At 34.4% G+C, this 20,982-nt stretch overlaps 1 protein-coding gene across 5 annotated transcripts in view; it reads right to left on the reverse strand.

The window, feature by feature from the left end:
• Rok (Rho associated coiled-coil containing protein kinase) overlaps positions 1-18,928 on the reverse strand; it is a 134,945-nt gene extending 116,017 nt beyond the window's left edge. For 4 of the 5 annotated variants that reach the window (XM_081743755.1, XM_081743748.1, XM_081743751.1 and 1 more), the window contains exons 1-3: positions 18,773-18,928; positions 8,425-8,523; positions 928-1,027 (exon numbers count right to left, since the gene is read on the reverse strand). In XM_081743755.1, the coding sequence (XP_081599881.1) occupies positions 928-1,026 (99 nt within the window). In that variant the 5' untranslated portion in view covers position 1,027; positions 8,425-8,523; positions 18,773-18,928. Of the gene's footprint in view, positions 1-927; positions 1,028-8,424; positions 8,524-18,772 lie in introns of those variants that run through there. The other variant, XM_081743760.1, reaches the window with a different exon arrangement.
• Positions 18,929-20,982: the final 2,054 nt, after the last annotated feature.

Consider the following 20,982-nt stretch of genomic DNA (forward strand, 5'->3'; position numbering starts at 1 on the left):
CATAAAGATCAAACAATTCCACAAAATAATCCATATACATAACTCTGACAGGAAAAACAATCAATCAAAATATATGAGGATCATCAATTACGTACTAAGTACTTGACGTATGCGTAACATACTTGCGGTTGGCGGTTCAAAAGGTAAACAATACGTTAATAATAATATCGTATCGAAGAAATATGAAACTACAAATTCTTGATGTAAATGAACATATTAATATTCATATTATTCACGTATATGATAAGTGGACGAAATGACCGACTTTATTTCATCCAAATCTTCTACAGGTGTGAATTATTTGGGGTGTGAATTATTTGGGAGGTTGAGCACGAACTTCAAAAGTTGACTGTTAGGAGGCGGACTGGATAGCTTAATGGTTAACGCATCGGTACGGTACGCTGGAGAACAGGGTTCGAATTGGTTTCACAACACATATATTATAAACATTCACTTTCTATCGATTTCTTAACAGCAAATTAATTTATACTTACATTATTTTCTATAAATTTAAATGACTGACAACTAATCGTCGATGTCTTCCTCAAATGTTCTGATACTTCCATTTAAATAAACCGAAAAGTGACAAAATAAGCTTTCTATCACATTTGTGGACGAAGCAGAATAAAAATAAATATACGGATTAATAGAGATGAAGGTAGATGTAAAAGAAACGCCATGTTAAAAAATAAAAACATACATGTAGGAAGTGTGATCACAGTTAATGTCATTTGTATTGTCCACTCAATATTTTGTTCCAAGCCACCATAAAATTTGAAACTGAATCTTCTTTTATACAACAGATTATTAAAAAATAATGAAATGTTCTACTTAGTATTTACCAATCAATTAAACGAAAGTATTTTAACTCACACTGAATATATATATATATATATATAAATTAAATATTACAATTGTGAATCTCACCAGTAAACAATCGACGTTTACAATACTCCGAGGGTCTTGTATCTTCTCTTCCAGATGTCGAAGCCTACGCTTCCGATCCTCATCCTTTAACTCCTCCATTCTGAAAGCATGTTTAAAAAATCAAATAAATATTCCTTTTAAATGAAATTTTAGATTTTAAAATGGCTAAAATAAACGTAACAAGAAAATGAACTATACTGAACGGAATGAAAAATAAGCTCTGACATATAACAGTACTTACCATTTTTCCTAGTCGCGAGATTGCTCAGCTTTTAACACGAAAAAGAGACTCGAGACCTAAGGTTATTGAAAAAATTTTGCTGTTAATGCAAAACGTCGTAGGGTATTAAGATTCCGTTAGACGGATTTTAAAGAAAGCTGTTTCGACTTGAGAAATGTCTCCACGAAAATAGATTTTGATAAGATGAAGATCCCAACCCGGATTTCGTCATGCTCAAGCATTCCTTCCCAGACCACATGAAGTTCCCAGCGTAGATTTTTCTCGTACTCCTGTTAGTTAACGATCTCTTTATATAGCGGACGAACTCAACCAACAGCTGTCTACATCCCCGTCTCTCCATTGGTCTGTAAACTTCCTACTTTTTGAAGACTGACATTAGTGACGATGAGCTAATGAGATATTCTTAGCAATCGTGAGAGAGTTCGACTTAAACGTTTTTACAAGCCGTCTCGAGTCGGTATGTATCTTATTAATCAGTGTGATCAAGCAACTGATGGTCGTGCTACAGGGAGTGTTGCATCGCAGTGTATTCGACTCCATTCATTGTCGCAATATTGCCCTGAACTAGACTGCATGCAACTACAGTGCGAGTTTTCTTTCCTTGTCCGCTCACAATTGGTTGTTTGTAAATTCCTCGCTTACTATTAACTAGAACCACCTGTATTGCTCGTGGGGAGTTCCAGAAACCAAGTTCAAAAAGTTGAGCCTTAGACAGTTATATCCCTCGGATCTCCTTTGAAGGGAAATCTATTTTCCTTCCATTCTGTTACAGAGTAAGGTGCGTATTCTGTAACAGAAATAGACCATCTGGACATTGACTTCAAGTAAATATTCAGGAGGCATCTACAAAACAATCATAAAATGACAAATGTAAAACCTAGCATACTACTTAATACGAGATTAAAGGCTGTGGAAAGTACACTGTCAACAGAACAGTATCAGAAACAAAAGAACCTGGATTTTACTGACAAAGAGAACTCATGTTTGAATGCAAGATATTGGTTAATAAATATATCACAGTTATGTAATAGAATACACAAGAACATATATATTAAACAAAATCACAACTTGTTCTCCTCTTGTTTCTAACGTTTACTCCGGCGTGGGAGATCCATATTCGATTTCTGGCGGGAACTCATGTGGTTCGGAATCCACGTTAAACAGATTCGTCTAGATATCACTTACGAAACTGAGGCAGAAAGTGGAAAATTCTGCTTCTAAGGGAGAAAAGGAACAACTTCTATATTGAAATTTCCCTTTATTTATTTCCGAAGTGCCGAATGTGGGAATTCGCTTAAGTTGATGAAAAACTTCCGTTTATGAATACTTATACAAAACTAAAAGAATACATGTTTCAGAGTTTTATTCTGCTCCTAAGAGAACTAACTGGCGTCGATTCTGTAAGATTTCAATTTCCCTTTCTTCTTCTTAGAAAGTGTCGAATATAAGGGTTTGTTTAAATTGAAGATGTAATACAGTGAAACCTGTCTATGTTAGCCACCATCGGTTCCATTGAAAAGTGGTCAACTTACAGAAAATGTGATTGATGTATTTTTAGAAGAGGATTTGTAGTATTATTTGATTGTAAAATTTTAATAAGCAATACCACGTCAGCTACTTTTAAATAATGTATATAGAATAACCATAACAATACACAGTACTAGAAAAAATACTACAGTATATTTAATATATGTACCTTCTTGTTCCTGAAAACTAGTCTGGTGCATGAATTATTCGAATGGAGAACAATAACACAAACAACCATAAAATCGAAACATATGTACGCAGTTTATTGAAATTGGCATTGTAGCACACTGAGTTATTCAAATTGAAATCAAGAAAAGCAAAATTATAAATTCAATAGTTTATGTGCAGTTTATGATTTTTTCGGAAGCGACAAATATTTTCTATAGATACCTTTCGAAAAGTAGCAAATCAGTTATTAATAACAAATTTATTCATGGTGGTGCATTCTAGACGTATGTCTTTTATTCTTTTTTGCACATATGCACATTCTAATTTTATAGTAACTACCTCTTGTTAATGAGCTACAAGTGTTTCCCTTGGACCGAAATAGGTTTTGAGAAAATCTTAAGGGAATTCATATCTCAAAACCTCCGCTACCTTTCGACAAGTAGTCAGATACCAATAAATGACAATTGAGATAGTTAGCTTTAACCTTGAGAATTTTCCGGAATTACTAAAGCTCCCCATTGATGAAAGTGCAACGAGATTGTATATCTAATCTGTGAATTACTTCCATTTTCTTGTAGTTATTTTGGGCAACGGCGCTTAGAAGTGCACAATTTGTTGATAAGAAGAAGAAAAATGTAGAATATATATGTTGATTTTATATAGATAAGTATGTAATGTGAGTTATTGAAAAGAAGATAGGTTTTTTGTCTGTCGTTGCTACAACAACAGAATAATATATATTCATAATAATAAGAAGAATAAAAGGTTAATTGTGTCTAATATTTAATGTGTTTGATTTTCCAGGAATTTAATTTAAATGAAATCTTTAAGTTTTACGTCCCACGGTTATGCCGATTAGGCTAAAGGAGACGGTGATGATGAAAGATGAGTGAAATGGTGGAATGAAGAAAGTGGGAGGAAACGGGAGAACCCCGAGAAAACCCACAAGCACGGTGTTTGTCCACCACAAAGTCCACACGGCGCGAGCTGGGATCGAACCAGGGACCCCAAGCACCGGAGGTGAACGCTCTACCACTGAGCCACCGCGCCCCCAACAGGAATTTAATTTACAATTTCAGGTAACAATAAGGGTGTTTAAGCGTGTTGACTTTAGTGATTCGAACTGTGGACATATGTAACGCCAAAATAGGTAAGAAAGAAATATAATAGCGTTACATAATAAATGGTGTTTGCCACCCAGGACCTTGAGATTTGTTTGAAGAATAGTAAACAGTGTCAAACGACGTCAACACGGAGTATACTTTGTTAAGAAGTAAAAAGAAAATTTATTGTAACATTAAAATGGATATACCCAGAGTCGGAGGTATTAATGATGAAATTGGCGATATTCAAACACCAGGATCGGATACATCAAGTGTAGCTGACCTTATAAATCAGTTAGCCCAATCTTTGTCGCAGCAAATGCAACAAATGGACACTAAATCTGAACAAAAGTTTCAACAAATAGATACTCAGTTTCAGCAAATGGACACTAGTTTTCAGCAAATAGATGCTAAATTTGAACAAAAGTTTCAGCAAATGGATACTGGTTTCAGCAAACAGATACTAAATTTGAACAAATTACACAGACTATGATTCAACGAATGGATAATAAATTAGATCAAATAACACAGCATATTAACACTAAATTTACAATTGTACAAAGTGCAGTAGATATGGTTGAGACGCAAGTTAGTGAACATAGTAACCAGATTAAAATATTACAGGAGGAAATAGACAATATAAAGGAAAAGACCACCATCCTAAATGTTAATCCTCATTGAATCAACAATAGGGACCATTTACCCAATGAAACTCGACTAGCAACAGAAGAAAGTGGTACACCGGAAAGTTCTTCAGAGAAGGATGAAAATGCCTGTAGCGTTAGGAAGGAAAAGAGACCTCGTTCAATACATCACAGAAAAGCCAGATGTGTAGGATCTAATTATACAAAATCATCTCATAGTAATAACTATCATTTCACATTCAGTGAAATACAGTCTTTAACAAAATTTAGTGGACCGTCAGAAGATATACCTGCTAGCATATTTTTAGAAAAATTCGAAGAGGAATGTAACTTAATCGGTATAGACAAAACTAAGTTTCTCAAAATTTTACCACATGTTTTACTACCACCCTGCTCTGTTTGGTTCAAAGCAATCAGGGGTAGTTTACGAAATTACTTAGGTTTTAAGAACGCTTTGCTTTCTAATTTTGAGAACGATTTCATATTGGCAAATCGAGATGTCATGGTTCGAAATAGATTGTTTGATCCCAAAATTGACAAGAATTTAACTGATTTTGTGATTTCTGTATACAATGAGTTGAAACTAATTAATCCGCACCAACAAGAATCACAAATTATAGCATCGATTAGGATACTATTACCTTTTAGGTGGCAACAAATACTGATTTCTGCGCAATGCATTAATTTTAATCATTTGAAAATCAATCCATAGTGCAAAGTAATAATAATCGAAATCAAACTAATAATAACTCAAGTCAAGGAAATCATATTCCCGTCCGGAATATTAATGTGCGTGAAGAATAGAACTGAATCTACCTAATTTTTCTCGAAATAAGTTTCGTAACAATTTTATAGGTGGCGGAAGTTCAGGCAAACAGTACACCTAATTTTTCTCGAAATAAGTTTCATAACAATTTTATAGGTGGCAGAAGTTATCAAAATAGAAATCAAAGATTTGGAGGAATTCATAATACACAGAAATGTACACAAGATTGTAGCGTACAATGCAACTTAACCGAACCCTTTGGCAATGTAACTTAAGCTAAGTCCGTCAAGGCATATTTAATTAATTCTTGTTTATTTTCACTTTGAATACAATTATGATTTCATTTATAATTCGTACTTTGTTTGGATTCTGTACATATAATAAAAATGATGGATACTAGATTTCAGCACGTTGTGATATGAACACGAATATCGCTTACTAAAAGTTATGATAAATATGCTTGAATAAATAAAACATATTATATTATATTCTAACCCATATAAACCTTGCTAATACTTAATATGATAATTTCTTTATTTGTATTACTCCTGAATATATTGTTTTTGTGTTTCGTTTTACTTTGAGTATTATTCTGATTTCTTTATAATTCGCTTCACTTATCAATATTGTGCTTTTCAATTCTTTTGTAATCATCTTAATGATGCCCACGTGGAAGAAATAAGTTATGTAATATGTCAATGTATTTCCATTTAATGTGTTAATGAGCTCCGAAGATATTGAATTAAAGAATCTATTTTTGGAACAAAATAATTAACAAGCTGATCGTATTTTTGAATAAATCCTCTTCGACGATAATTTATAGAATTAAAATATTGTTTATTAAATAAATGTAATATTATTGTTGAGATAAAATGAAATTAATATATGTATTATAATATATATATATATATATATATATATATATATATATATATATATATACAAAGGCTATTCGAAAAGTAAGGTAACTATGTATATAACATATGTAACGGTCCAGGATTCTTTCTTTGTAATCAATTTAAGAAGTCCTCGTCAGGAGCCATATATACAACGAGATTGTATATCTAAACTGTGAATTACTTCCATTTTCTTGTAGTTATTTTGGGCAACGGCGCTTAAAAGTGCACAATTTGTTGATAAGAAGAAGAAAAATGTAGAATATATATGTTGATTTTATATAGATAAGTATGTAATGTGAGTTATTGAAAAGAAGATAGGTTTTTTGTCTGTCGCTGCTATAACAACAGAATAATATATATTCATAATAATAAGAAGAATAAAAGGTTAATTGTGTCTAATATTTAATGTGTTTGATTTTCCAGGAATTTAATTTACAATTTCAGGTAACAATAAGGGTGTTTAAGCGTGTTGACTTCAGTGATTCGAACTGTGGACATATGTAACGCCAAGATAGGTAAGAAAGAAATATAATAACGTTTCAAAAGGAGCCGATATAGCTAATGGTTTTACCAAAACAGACAGGGTAAACAAATACGTACAACTATCTCCTGGATTCTTGTGCGTGCTTTTTCTTATTCGCATTTTCCTTCACCACCTTTTTGTCAGGATAATGTTCTGGCCATTGACCTAGAAGAACAAATCGTGGGATCTATGCTTCTCTGTCTCCAGTAACAAATACAGAACATTGGGTCTCATACGGGAATACGAAAGAGTTAAGAAAAATAACAAAACATATTCGCGTGGCCAAGATACGCAGGTAAATTTATCATTATCAACATAGGATAAACATTGCTTCAATGTGGCCAACTTCCAAGATAGACAGGTGGTCAACTTACAGAGTAATAAATAACGAATGTCTTATGGGAAAATGCAGGTTCAAGACGAACCAGGCCAAAATAAGCAGGTGGCCAAGTTGACAGGTTTTACTGTATTCGGTATATAAACTCATATAAAAATAAGTGAAACCATATATCAGTGTTTTCGAAGCTTCCGTTCTTAAGGGAGAAAACTGGGGTCGGGTTGATTCCATAATATTTAAAATACCCTTCTACATTGAGAAAGTGCCCGTTGTAAGGATTTGCTTAAGTGAGAGATGTGAAAATCGATAAATTCTGTCTGTGGCCATATTTAATGGCTTATAAAATCACCATTTTTCATTAATATGATTTCCTATTTCGTCCAGGTGTACATTATGTGGAGACAAATACGAAATCCAAATAGGACATTTTAGCTTAACTTCTTTCCAGAATTTTCGGACCTTAAAATTCGTAATTTAGCTGATGCTCATTTAAGAATTTGTAGTCTTATTTGAGGCATTTAAAATGGGGGTGGTAAAAAGTTTTTAACAGTGTATTAAAGGTCACTTCATAATCTTTTTATTTGTGTTTGTCTCGTATCTGTATCCCTTTTGCTTTCTGAGATATTGTATTTCGCATGTATACTGATTTTCTCACCATTTACCACACAACATATTGGAAATATGGGCGCCGTGGACATACGAAATGATATCTTATATTTCTATTCGTATCATTATGTTTATGAAATATCTAATGTGTGTGCAAATGATCAAAATTTAAATATGTTCGTGCAACCACTATCTTCGGTGGGATGATCCTTTCTAAAGTTTCCGACCTACCTGATGCTCAGCGATGATCGACCAATCAATTAAGATCAACCGTTTAACAGCCCTAGTTTACATTATAACTGATTTACAATAATGGTTTACATTTAGCATTATTAGGATTCTGTGTGCATTCTACTTACAATTGAACGTACGTATTTTCTAAAAGGACATCTGAGAAAAAAAAAGAAAAGAAAAAAAAAAACATGATAGGTTTGGAGGAAAGAACACACTGGGGGAAAGGACGTCGTTTCCTCTCCCCCAATGCCTGTATGAAAAAACAAATAAATAGTACACAATTCCTTACAAAATAATCACTAATACCGTTTCTTCAATTATACTATAAATTCCATACGACTCATGTCGCTCCTTTTATATATTCTTACTCAGCTAAGATTTAACATCAAAATTAGTTCCTCATGTATAATAATAATAATAACTGATTAGGATCAAGAAATACTGCCCACCTCAGATCTTTAGAACACAGCTTTAGATTTATACCAAGAAACTGGTGAAAATCCTCCCGAGCTGCTTCTCAGCTGCTAAGTTTCTCCTTTTACATGACCCTGAAACAATTGAAACGTAGTCAATTTAATTGTTTTCACATACAGAAACATATGTCCAAGTAAAATATAAAATATTCATATGCTCCTGTAACAAACATACATAGACGCAGTTGCCTACGATCGTAATCATTATCATGAGACAAAAAATACAATAAAAGACGCAAGGAAGAAATATTGATGTCTGTCAGATCAACAAGTATCCCGACGGATTACTTCCGCTTCATTAAAGGAAAAATTTCTCATTTAAGTTCTGGTATTATTCTAAGATTTCCTAACCAGAAAAACCATGATGAATGATAATACGTAAAGGCACAAAAATTGATATTGATACTTGCGTGAAAATCTCTGTATATTAAATTTAAGGAAAAATTTTACGACCTTTCGCAACTTTAGACGGTAAACATTTTTTTTATAAAAGAAATCAATTGCTAAATGCGTACTCTTGAATTTAGACCCAAACGGCTTCAACAGTAACCGTATCTTCTTCAGTGGGTAAAAAACGTACAAATTCATTTTTACACAATAGACGGAAATTTCAATATATTACTAAGATTCAGTAATATCCAAGTTCACAGTTAAATCAGGAAACGTTGACAATGTAGAGCACTTTACATAAGACCTCAGTTATGTCAAAACTATTTTTTTAAAAAACAATATCTCTTGTTCATACAAAGTAACATTTCACTGCAATTATTTAATTTATAATATTTCTCAATATGACGACACCGGCTGCTAGCGTGAATGAGAGTGTAGCTGTTGCATTCTACATCCGAACTTCCGAAGAATACTCGTACGCAGTTTCAAAGATTACAGTTCCCATCTTACAACAGTTCTGAACCTGCAATTAGTTAAAAAAGTATTAACACTTATAATTATTTGAGATATAAAAGAATATCACAAATTGGTACCCACCGAAAAGAAATCATGTTACCGCTGAACCCGTTTGAAACTAACTTTAAGACGACGAATTCGCCAGTAAGCTGGTTTAACTGTTCAACAGCATACATTAATTCCTTTAATTCATTAAAGAAATAGTTCTTGGAATTGAGATAGTTTCTATTCTAATATTTGGCAATAACTTACAATTAAATATATCTCCATAACCAAATGCCAAATAGTTTTGAAAGGCATATTGACTTCACCAGCGGTTTAGAAATTCACTGTTTTTCTAACGTTTCGTATCATTCTGTATCAATGGTAATGCACAGGTGAAAAATGTAGTTTCACTCTTACAATTACATATATGGGGCCGCAATGGCTCAGCAGTAGAGCGCTCACTTCTGATATCTGTTCCTGGTTGGATCCCAGCTCGCGCAAATCGCAGGGCTCATAGTGGTCTGGTCTCTTCTAAATAGTTGAAAAGTGACTAGAAGCACATGAAAAAGTGAGCAAAATCTCATCAAAAAGTAACTTTAAACCATGATGCCAAACTTGGGGCAAAAATTGAAGTTTACATTTTTTTTTCAACCAAAATAGGGTCGGCTGGATCTTCAAAGAGCACACGACGTGAAATAAAAACCTGCGTTCCACGTCAGTACTGCCATGACTTAAAAGAAAACAAACTTTTACCGCCAATGCCACTGTAGGAAACTTGATAAAAATTACTCCAGAAATCATCTATTCGGCAACTGCAAAGATTTTGAGAAATTCTAAGCTGAAGTAACCGCCACTTATCACTTTGTAAATCCCAGTCAATGTTGAGGCGAAGAACTTTTGCCAGATTTGTAATGTAGGTGACACTCTCAGATGACTTCACATTTTCCGGATGAAGACAAGTATTTAAGTTGTAGGGAAATTTCAATGGTTTTCACTATGTGTTTATATACTGCCACGTAGTGAAATTTTACATTTTCCTTCAAACTAAGCACATCCTTCTTCTTCCGGCTGCTAAATGCTAATCTTGCTTCTTCTCCATTCTCCACTTCACCAACAGGTAACGGATTTTTCTCACAGCACTTTCATCCAGTTCAGTCGAAGATGTAACAACTTTTTTCAGAAATCGCAACAAAACCTTGGTATCAGTTTGAAATTTAAAGTATAGAACATGTACAAGGGACTCTTCCTTCTACAGCAGTTGTGATATCCTAGAAAGGCTTCACACTTGGGATGACAAAATTTAAATATTCAAATTCATCACCTACTCTAAGAAGAATATACAAGACGAATATGATGAACCACACAAACACACACAACGTGGAGCGGAGCGTTAACTATTACGAGAGAAAACTAAAAGATTATTACGACAGAAGAAAGAATACACACAGAGGGGCTCTCAAATCCACCTTGAGAGTTTAAGCACCTACCAACCACCCGCTTTAGAAAGAACAAAGGCTGAAGTGAGAATAAAGCTGACTTGGTTCACATGTGGCACCAAGTATTTTCAGAAGAGTAATAAGTAAAAAGTTTCTGCTTTTTCCAATTTATTTTTATATTTTTCTTAGAAAACTGCAATGCAAAAACATAGATCACACGAAAAAATGACCTTACCCTCCAAAAAAAGTAACTTTTAGTGACCAACTTGAAAAAAGTAACTTTTAATTAAAAATGTGACTCGCTGTGAGCCCTGCAATTGTCTTTGTTGTAGACAAACATCGTGTGCGTGAGTTTTCTCGGTATTTTTACCATTTCCTTCCACTTTATCATTGCATCATTTCGTTCATTATCATCATCACAGTCCTCCTTAGACTCGGAGCATAGCATGGGCCGTTAACAGGGTTGGCAAAAACCATGGTTTTTATTAAAAAAACAAAAAACCCGGTTTTTTTGGTTTAAACCAGGTTTTTTCGGTTTAAACCAGGTTTATTTGGTTTAAATAATTTGCTCTATATATTCATATCATATATGGACAGAAATAAGTTTGTTTCGCCTTGATGTTATTATGCAACAACCGGGTTATGCTGGAAGGGGTCACATAAGCTTAAAGCGGAATAAAAGCCGCTTCTCGAGTTACATCCGAGAGAAATTGTCCTCCATTTGAACTCAGAACCAGGACTAATTGGCCACAAATGCGATACGTCTGCCGATTCACTCACGAAGGAATCCTGGTAAAAAAAAAAAAAAAAAAAAAACAACGTTGTACTGATCCTTACATGCTTCTTAATATAACTGTCAAGAGTCATTTCAGAAGGACAAAAAGATAAACAGTTGCACAAGTGAAACCATTACACAGAATTACATATGAACAATTTCAAAGTACTACGGAGTACAGAAGAATTAATTTAGTTCAAGTTAGTTAACAACGACTTTTATTGATCCAAATTAAAGAAATACACCGACTTAATCTGCATATCAATAAGAAAAGTGAATAAAGGTACGAATTATTTGAGTCCACTTTGGCTCAAACTCATTTATACATAAATAGATACCAAAGATACTTATTTCACTAAATGCCTCTCGTGGGGTCTGTATACCCCCCCCCACACACACACACACAAAGTACGGCATTTTCGATGTATTTTATCAATAGTAAACATTGAAACGAAACAATATTTAGAATTTTTCTTCGATTGCAATTACATAACAATAATAACAACTACAAAAAAAAATAATCACAAAATAAACATTTACAAACTTGTAAAAAAAAAAGTTGCTTTTGTAGTATAATCTTTTTGAGTAATGAATAGGGAATTTAGGTCTGAATATAATACGAATAATATGCGGGAGTGAAACGTGATAACCCACAAATGTGTGTTCATCAAGATTTTACAAACACTTACACTTTTACGAACATTTTTTGGTTTTTTGGTTTAAACCAGTTGGTTTTTTTGAAAAAACCTGCTGGTTTAAACCAGCCAACCCTGGCCGTTAAATTAACATTTATAAATATATGGTAATTAGAATATTAAGGTGTATATGTTATTATTCATGCCATATATAAACATGAAGGTAATTAGATGATCATTCAAGGTAACTACGATCCATACTTAGCTTCAGGCGGCCGTGGAGATGTGTTTAACAGTAAGCAATTCCTAAATATTCGGTATTATTGTGTTAATTTATTTCGGTAAATAATTATTTTCCATTTATTTATTTACATCTAACCTATTCAGTATTGTTAAATAGACGACACTATCGACACTGAAAATTTAGTGTGAGGTACACTGGTGACAGTCGTAACATTTTCCAGCGTATTTCCAAACAAATAAATGACTGTACAGTAAACAGGAATATTTTACATTTGAGAAAGTAAGCAAGCTCATTACTGCTATTTAATGATCAGTTCAATGGAACGAAAACAAACTCCATATACACAGCCCTGCTGCATAGCATAGGTATAGGCAACTAGAATAGCAATAATAATACGGATAACACACCGCTACTTTAGATTCAGAAAAATTGTATTACTGGACTAGCCACAAAATATTTCTAATTAATTTTCTATCGAACGACATTCAAACTAACTAACTAACTCTATGGCCTATGGAACCCGGAGGTTCAATGCCGCGTTCACAAAAGCTCTCCACTGACTTCTATCCTTAGCTAACTGCATCTAGTTTCTACTTTGTATTCCAATCTCTGCGAGATCCATATTAATATTGTCCTCCCATCTGCGCCTGGGTCTTCCTAATGGTCGTTTTCCGATTGGTCTTCCAGTCAAGACTTTGAAAGCGTTTCTACTTTCTTCCACTCTAGCTACATGACCCGCCCACCTAAGCCTCCTAGGCTTGACGACCCTAACAATGTTGGGTAAACCGTATAAATTATGTAGTTCCTCGTTATGAAGTTTCCGCCATTCCCCATTCCCATTCCTCTTGGGTCCGAATATTCGTCTCAGGATCTTGTTCTCAAATACTTTCAATCTATGTTCTTCCCTCAGTGTAAGCGACCATGTTTCGCAACTATACAGAACAACAGGCATGATTATCGATTTATATATTTTACGCTTCAAATTTCTCGACAGAATTCACGACGACAAGAGATTTTGAACCGAATAGTAACATGAATTTTAGTCAACATTTAATTTCTTCGTGAACATGATTTTCCCCTGTTAATATTGATCCTAGATATTTGAAACTATCCACTTTATCAAAAGTATTATTTAATATTTTAACGCATCCATAATTTGCTGTATTAAGGTCCCGACGCACTTCCCTGTATTTTGTTTTCTCTGCATTTACTTCTAAACCCATGTCCCTGCAAGCGTTTAATAAGATCTCTGCATTTCTTTCTATTGTTCTCCTATCACCCCCTTTTAAATTTACATCATCAGCATATGCCATAACCTGGTGAATACTGTTCAACTCTAGGCCCTGGTTGCTATCTACTTTCTTCCATTCTAGTTACATGACCTGCCCACATAAGCCTCCTAGACTTGACGACCCTAACAATGTTGGGTAAACCGTATAAATTATGTAGTTCCTCGTTATGAAGTTTCCACCATTCCCCATTCTCGTTCCTCTTGGGTCCGAACGACACTCAATGAGATGACAATTATGTTAATTGTACTTGGGTTAGTAATAGTTTTTAATCTGTTATTAGTCGTGTAAGTGGACTGTCCAATCAGTATTTCGATATTCGTGTACTTCTAGTTGTATTACAGATGAGCGTGGAGATAGAAATTATTGTAAAATAAATTATATTTGTGCGTGGTGTCACGTTACTGATTAATGATTTGCGAAAGTGTTAGTGAGTACTAGGATAAAGGAAGTTTTAAATAGAAAATAATATAATATAATGATTATAAGTAGTAAACTTCAAGAAGTGGTGTTTGTCTTCGCAATCCTATAATTAGGATACCGATACATGAAAATAGGTGGTTTTATCAGGACGAAGCATGCATAATCAAGACATTTATGCTATGGCTATTTAATTATACACTTCGTACAGATGTAGAATCAAAAACGAAGTTTTCACATGACTTGGTGACAATACACAAACCTTGTGATCGGCCTCTGAAAGCTGTAATTAAAAAAAGAAAGAATCTTCTTATATGTTTGAATAGCAGCAAGTAGTAGAGTTTTAATTTCGATCCTGCACTTGGTCTGCTGAGGCTGTAATTCTGGCTAAAGTGACAAAAAATCTATTTCCACACAAAATTTGGAAACGTTAGTGAAACAACATTCTGAAGAATTCCATTTCCATCACATGGATGACATGAAAGAATTCCATTTCCATCACATGGATGACATGAAAGAATATCTGCAAAACAACCCTGTTCGAATGAGTCGCATTATTAGGAAGTACTGTCAACAGTTTTATTATTACAAAATAAACCAAATATGCGTATTACACGAATAGGCTTAATTTAAAGAAATTAAAGAACCAGGCGAGAGAGGAATACCATATTGAAGTGTCGAACAATTCTCGGTTTTACAAGGCTCGGAACGCATCATGTTGAGGATACTTAGGATAAAATTACGGATAGTATTAAAAACAAAACAAAAGAAAAAATTGAGGCACGCGGATATACATAGGAACAAACCATGGTTCGACCAGGAATCACTAAACTAGCAGAGAAAACAGGCAAAACTGCTTTGGCTACAAAATCCAAACGATCTACTCAGAATTCCATTGACACCAAGTGAGAAACTTCCAAAACATGTAGATCGACGAAATGCTGTTAAACAGTTGGTGCCATTAGTTATTGTGCTACTATAACGAAAATAAACGAAACTTCAAAAGCACCGATAGCAGAACTTTCTCTGTCTTTCTGCGATGAGCTTTAGTAAGTCAAAAATTTTCTGTAGCAATTCCAAAATAAAAAAATCAAGATGACACTATCATATTTTCATTACAGCGTTACATGGCAATTATTCGGCGTAGGCGCGACAGGTTTTCTACGATCACATCGCAAATCGCGGAAAGTTCTGCTATGAGGCTTAAAACTAAAACTTAAAAAAAACATGGAAGCAGCATCTATTACCATACAAAATGCAAGAATTTAGCACTCCCCTTCACCCTAAACCAAGCTCACACATGAAGAGTTTCTATTTTTCATATCTTTAGTTTCTACCTTTTGGGTTTTAGGCTGTCGCGTTTTCCACTATTAGGTAGCAACCTTTCTATTGTAACGTAAAATACAGCTTCCGGTCATAATAACTAGCTAATAATTCTTATGACAATACGCGAATAGCGTACTCTTATCTACTACGGAAGTGTCACACCAATTACGCAACTACTTTATAAACTACACGCAAGATACTTTTACATTAGGTATAGACCATTCAAAGTTTCGTAATTCGATTCCCGGCCACACAAGTCTGTAGTAGACATTGTGTCGTGAGCTTTCTTGGGGTTCTCGTTTTCTCTCATTCTCATTCCAGCAATTATTTTGAGTCTACTTCCGTAATTGGCATGTTTTGGGTGGAACGTTATCAGGGTGTCTACTAAAACTCCAAAATGAAATTTCGTGACTTTTTTGTTACCTTTTCTTCAACAAATCATAACATTTTCAAGAGCAAATTTGGGTGCGAATTAGAACGAATTTTCATCCATGCGATAGAAACGTACTTTGCCTGCGATTTGGTAGCGTCTAAAGCCGACCAAAAACATTTTTGGTGGTGAATTTTGACGTTTTATAGAACGAAATTTTCCAATCTATACTTATATTTGCACAGTTAAAAAAATCGTGACCCAAAAGCTAAATTTCGTGACGACTTCGTGACTTTCATGACTATTTTCTGACTTCGTGACAAATAGACACCCTGGTTATGAAACTAGCTTAATAATTTTGGTTTACGAAGTGCATAATTTTATGTAGCTAAGTAAGTAGAATACTGTAATATTGTTTTTTCGGGGGAACTTTCCTTCTCAACCGTCTAGACTAATATGTGGTTTTTGCATCATATTAAGTAAACTCTAACCTTGTGTTTTAGTAGTTGCCTTTTGTTAACTTGCTTGTGTTAAATGAAATTCAACCCAATGATTTGTTTTGGTGTTTATAACCTTAATCGTTTCAACAGCCAGAAATTATTATGATTCCTAGTGTTATTTTTTCGTTTATTTCGAGTAGTTTATTGCGTTGTTTCCTGGGTGCATATCTCTGTGATGGTGCTAGTTTTTCCTTTCCTCCCGTTTCAAGAGGGAGTTTTTTTTTTTTTTTTTTGATTTGAGAATGTTGCGAGTGCTTTTTTAGTATTTGTTCTTTTACTGATAACGTACATAAGTAGAAAAAAAAAGTTATTTGAATACTTTAGTAGCATTTTGGTTACGTTTTTGGAATCAGATTGATGAAAAACTAGGAAGGATTACATCATTGCAATATTAGAACCCTGTGCGACTTGAAATGGGTTAAGTTCCAAAGTTGGGTGTCCGTTTCCAGGAAAATTTTTAAAATTTATAGGGAAGATATGGATAATTTGATCGTTTGTGTGCTTGATAATATATAAGGATCTCGAAAAATATCTTTATTTTTTATAAAAACGGTTACAAACATGGGACTATTCGGCGAGCGGAGGGAACTACTTGGCGCAAAGTAACAGAATAGTTGCATTGTGGGAAATTAACAAGCATTTATATTATCAACATGGCGGGAAATATACCGAAACGATGCACAGGATGTGAACTGACTGTGTTAAATTTCGTGAAGCAATTACGTTCATAACGAGCAAAATCTTCTGAAACTATGTGAAGAGCATGAATTAATGAACCTAAGAACAAATTGTGGGAAGTGTGGAAAGGAGGTGACAGCGAAGGAACGTGAAGAAAGTTATTGTTTCCAGTACGAACCGAAGTACTACGGTAAGTGTACAATAATAATAATAATAATAATAGACTGAAAACAACGTGCCCTGCGGGGCTATAACCCGCCTTCACTCGCTAACACTCGCTCGGCAATACTGTGTGAATTAAATAGTAAACTTTGTTCGGTCCTCTGTTGTATATGCAAACCAAATCTAACCTAACCTCTCCCCTACCTCACGCTGTAACGAAAGGAACCCTAGTCAGTTAAGAACGTAGGAATTGAAAAATTATGAATTTTAATAGCTTTTATGAAGATTTTGTTCGAAAAGTATCGGACGCCCAACTTCGGAATAAATGCCCTTGAAATTACTTCTTTAGGTCAATGTTCCGTTAAGGGGGTCCAGTAATTTTTTGCACACGAAATTTGCAATTTCTCCACTTCTTTCCATTGATTTTCGTTTGATTAGGTTAGGTTAGTTTTGGACCCCCTTAACGGAACATGGGTCCTTCTTTACTTCTATAGTTCTCTTTCCTTTCTGCTTCTAATTTTGGCGACTTTCTTTTTCGAAGTATAAATAATCACTATTCAGATAACCGTTTCCAAGTTTTGATTAATTCAGGGAGTATGTCAACTAAGCAAGTATGAATGTATTTAATTATCATTCACTTTCATTAATCATCTGTCTCCTTAGCTTATAGGGCATAAAACCAGAAAATTAATTTAATTTTCATTATGAAAAAACAGGAGACTTTGATCTGCAGCAAGCAGAATATTATGATCGTACCGTCCTTAATCTTTATTTTTTTTAGAAAAAAATATCCTAGTTGTTTCTAAATCGTCCATAAAATACAACTTCGAAAGACGTCTCTCGTTTCTTTCCAAACATTGTATTCTTGTTACTTTCAATGCAATCTCTGCAACACTACGGTTTGGATCTTCACAAACGTTATTCATTTGTTCACAAAACTCTTCACTAACAATATTCTGTCTGTGTATACAATTGAAACTTAAGAATATTTAATTTTTACATCTTTTGCAATCAGATGATACTCTAATTATAGTAATCTTGGACTAATCCGCTCCGTAGAAAGAACTCTGTATTATCGTCTCCTCCCCCTATCAAACTTATCTAAGCAAATCTGATAAACAAATTCTCAAAGTCTATGGTACGAGATCTGCCTGAAAGTAGTTCCTAATATTGACAGGTTTACGGTTGTCAAAGATTTGTAAATCGCACATAGAAAATTCCACAACAAACATTTGTTCAAATGTATGAATGCTCAAATTGAGAGCAGTCACAGTTCTCTTACGTCTGAAGCACCGAAGCAGTACTTGAGACAGACAGGGGAGTTGACAATTGCTTCAAGCATCTCACTACTAAGCTCTCATTCAAAATGTACCATGCAATAATTTAGCTAATTGTTATTTAAGTGGATATCCACAGCCTGTTATATGTAATAATATCGTCACTTTTGGTATAAACGTAACTATTTTCTTTCAATCACCTCGTTTTAATACGCTTGAGCGTTCTTAACCTGGGACTACAAAGAAACCTCATACAAACGTACGATTTAACTTTCGTTTTCACAAAACAAGCGTTTCTATTACAAGTATAACATGCATTACCTGCATATTTATGCATATGACTCTTATCCTCTTCAATACTTTGACCGGTGCATTAACATTTTGCATTATTTCTTTCACACCCGCTCCCACTATTCAACATGGCTACTCAGCTGGATAAAAATACCCTATATTCAACATTCCGAAAACAAAAGAATTGCGAATTCCACAAAATATTCGGTGTGACGCAAGTAGAGTTAATTAATAGGGATTACATTACTAATTTGAGTGTTTAAGGTAAACACTGTGATCTTGTCTCAGTTTCTAAATTCATCTATTTAGTATGCATGGATATAATAACGAACGATGAATTTAGGGAGACAAAATGTCATATATGTTGATTCACTTCAATTCTTTATGTTTTGCTTAGCTGGAATACTTGTCATGGCCAACACAAAGCCAGTAACTACGGAGATCTCGAACATAAATTTGTCTCTTCCGAGCTTATAACCACATAATTAATGAATGGGTTGCCTAAAATAAAGTTTTACCGTTTTAATTTTATCCCCTGTATTAATGTTATCCAAAATTAAATTATATATAGAAATAAGGCCTATATTGAATTCCTTAATTAAATAATTGAGCTAGCGAGCGGAATTCTTACGGGTCAATAATGATTTCCACTATTTTTATTTATTTTAATCTAAAAGAAAGGCGTATGGAATAAATATATCGTTTTCTTTTTTATATACACTATTGCAGAGCGCAAAATTTCAAAGTCAGACGCACTCGCCAATCCAAAAATGATGGTCGCCAGTATCTCTTACGTACAAATTATGAGAGGTCCCCCCCCCCCCGCAGTGGTCGAAGTGAGACGGTATGAGGTGGTATGCCATACCGCCTCTGGTTCTTCAGTGATGAAGGCATACCGTCTCTAGTTTTTCAATGAATAAAACATACCGTCACTGGAAAGTAGATGCTAAATACCTTTAATAAATCCATTTTTATGCATAGTAATTGAGGAATAGCTTGGCACCTAAAAAGATTTGATTTCTTTTGTAGAAATAATTTCTAAGCTGACAACACCGACATCTTTTTCCTACCTTTTGTTTTTAAAATGAAGTGTCTTCAAAGAAGTTCGTCTTGTTTATATTTTGATGTGCCATATTGAATTGTTTCTTTCTTATGTATGTGCGTCTGCTTCGTGTTTTGAGCATTGGCGGATTTAAGGGTTGTCTGCTGTGGGGGCGGACTTTCCGGGGGTTTGGAATATCCCTCAGTCGAGTGACAGTCCGGGAGTTTTCTCGCAAGAAATTGTTAAAACAAAAACTCGGTTTTTAAGCATTTTTGTGTATAATTCTCTATATTACAACATTTTTTTTTAATTTTTCCACAAAGTAGTTGGCTGAAGATCAAAGTCTCTCCATGCCCCCCCCCCCTACTCGTAACTACAGAGAAGCACAACAGGGACAGCATTAAGGGTGGGCGGGAGTGGGCGACCTGGCCTCGCTCACCCATCCGCCCACCCCAACAGAAGTAGAATAATAAAGGTGACATCCTGTACTTCAAAAGCAATAGGCACTACTTTTGATTGTAATGTAATAGGTTATCTCTGCAATGAACAATGATTTTAAGTGGGACAAGCAGTCTTCACCCTAAAAGTGAACACTTTCTCTCAGTTGAGAAAATTGAACCACTTGCACGTCATTATGGATGTAATGTTGATAATGTAGAGGTGGAACTGAAACTTCTCCCGAAAGTTTTGAAACGTTATGAGGAGTTTCCGTTTCTCAGTTTACTGAAGTGATGGATAGTTTCAAAATTGCTTTTAATGAAATTCACAGATTAGTCGTAATTGCTGTCACCATTCCTGTATCTAGTTCACCATGTGAACGTTCTTTTTCGTGTCTTAGACGGGTTAAAACATATCTAAGAAATCGAATGGCAAACGGTAGCCTAAGCGATCTTTGTTTCCTTTCAGTAGAAATAAAACTTGTAATGAATATTGGTGTAGAGGATGTGGTAAACGCAATCGATGCTGGACATAAAAATCGACGAATTGCACTTTATTAAAGTGCAGGTATAAAAGTTTATTGTAAGCTTGTTCGTACCATATGATCAGCCCTTCATAGTTTAAAATACATTGTTGTTTCTGCGGACCATGATGAAGTTTTGTTAATTGCTATTTACTTCTTTATCCAATTTATAATTGTTTTAGTTTTTTTTTTTTTTCAACTTGAGTTTCAGTTTTAACGATTTCTAAGGTATGATCA

This window comes from Thermobia domestica, chromosome 2 (assembly GCF_964235325.1).
Source record: "Thermobia domestica chromosome 2, izTheDome1.hap1.1, whole genome shotgun sequence".
In the NCBI taxonomy this organism is placed as follows: Eukaryota; Metazoa; Arthropoda; class Insecta; order Zygentoma; family Lepismatidae; genus Thermobia; species Thermobia domestica.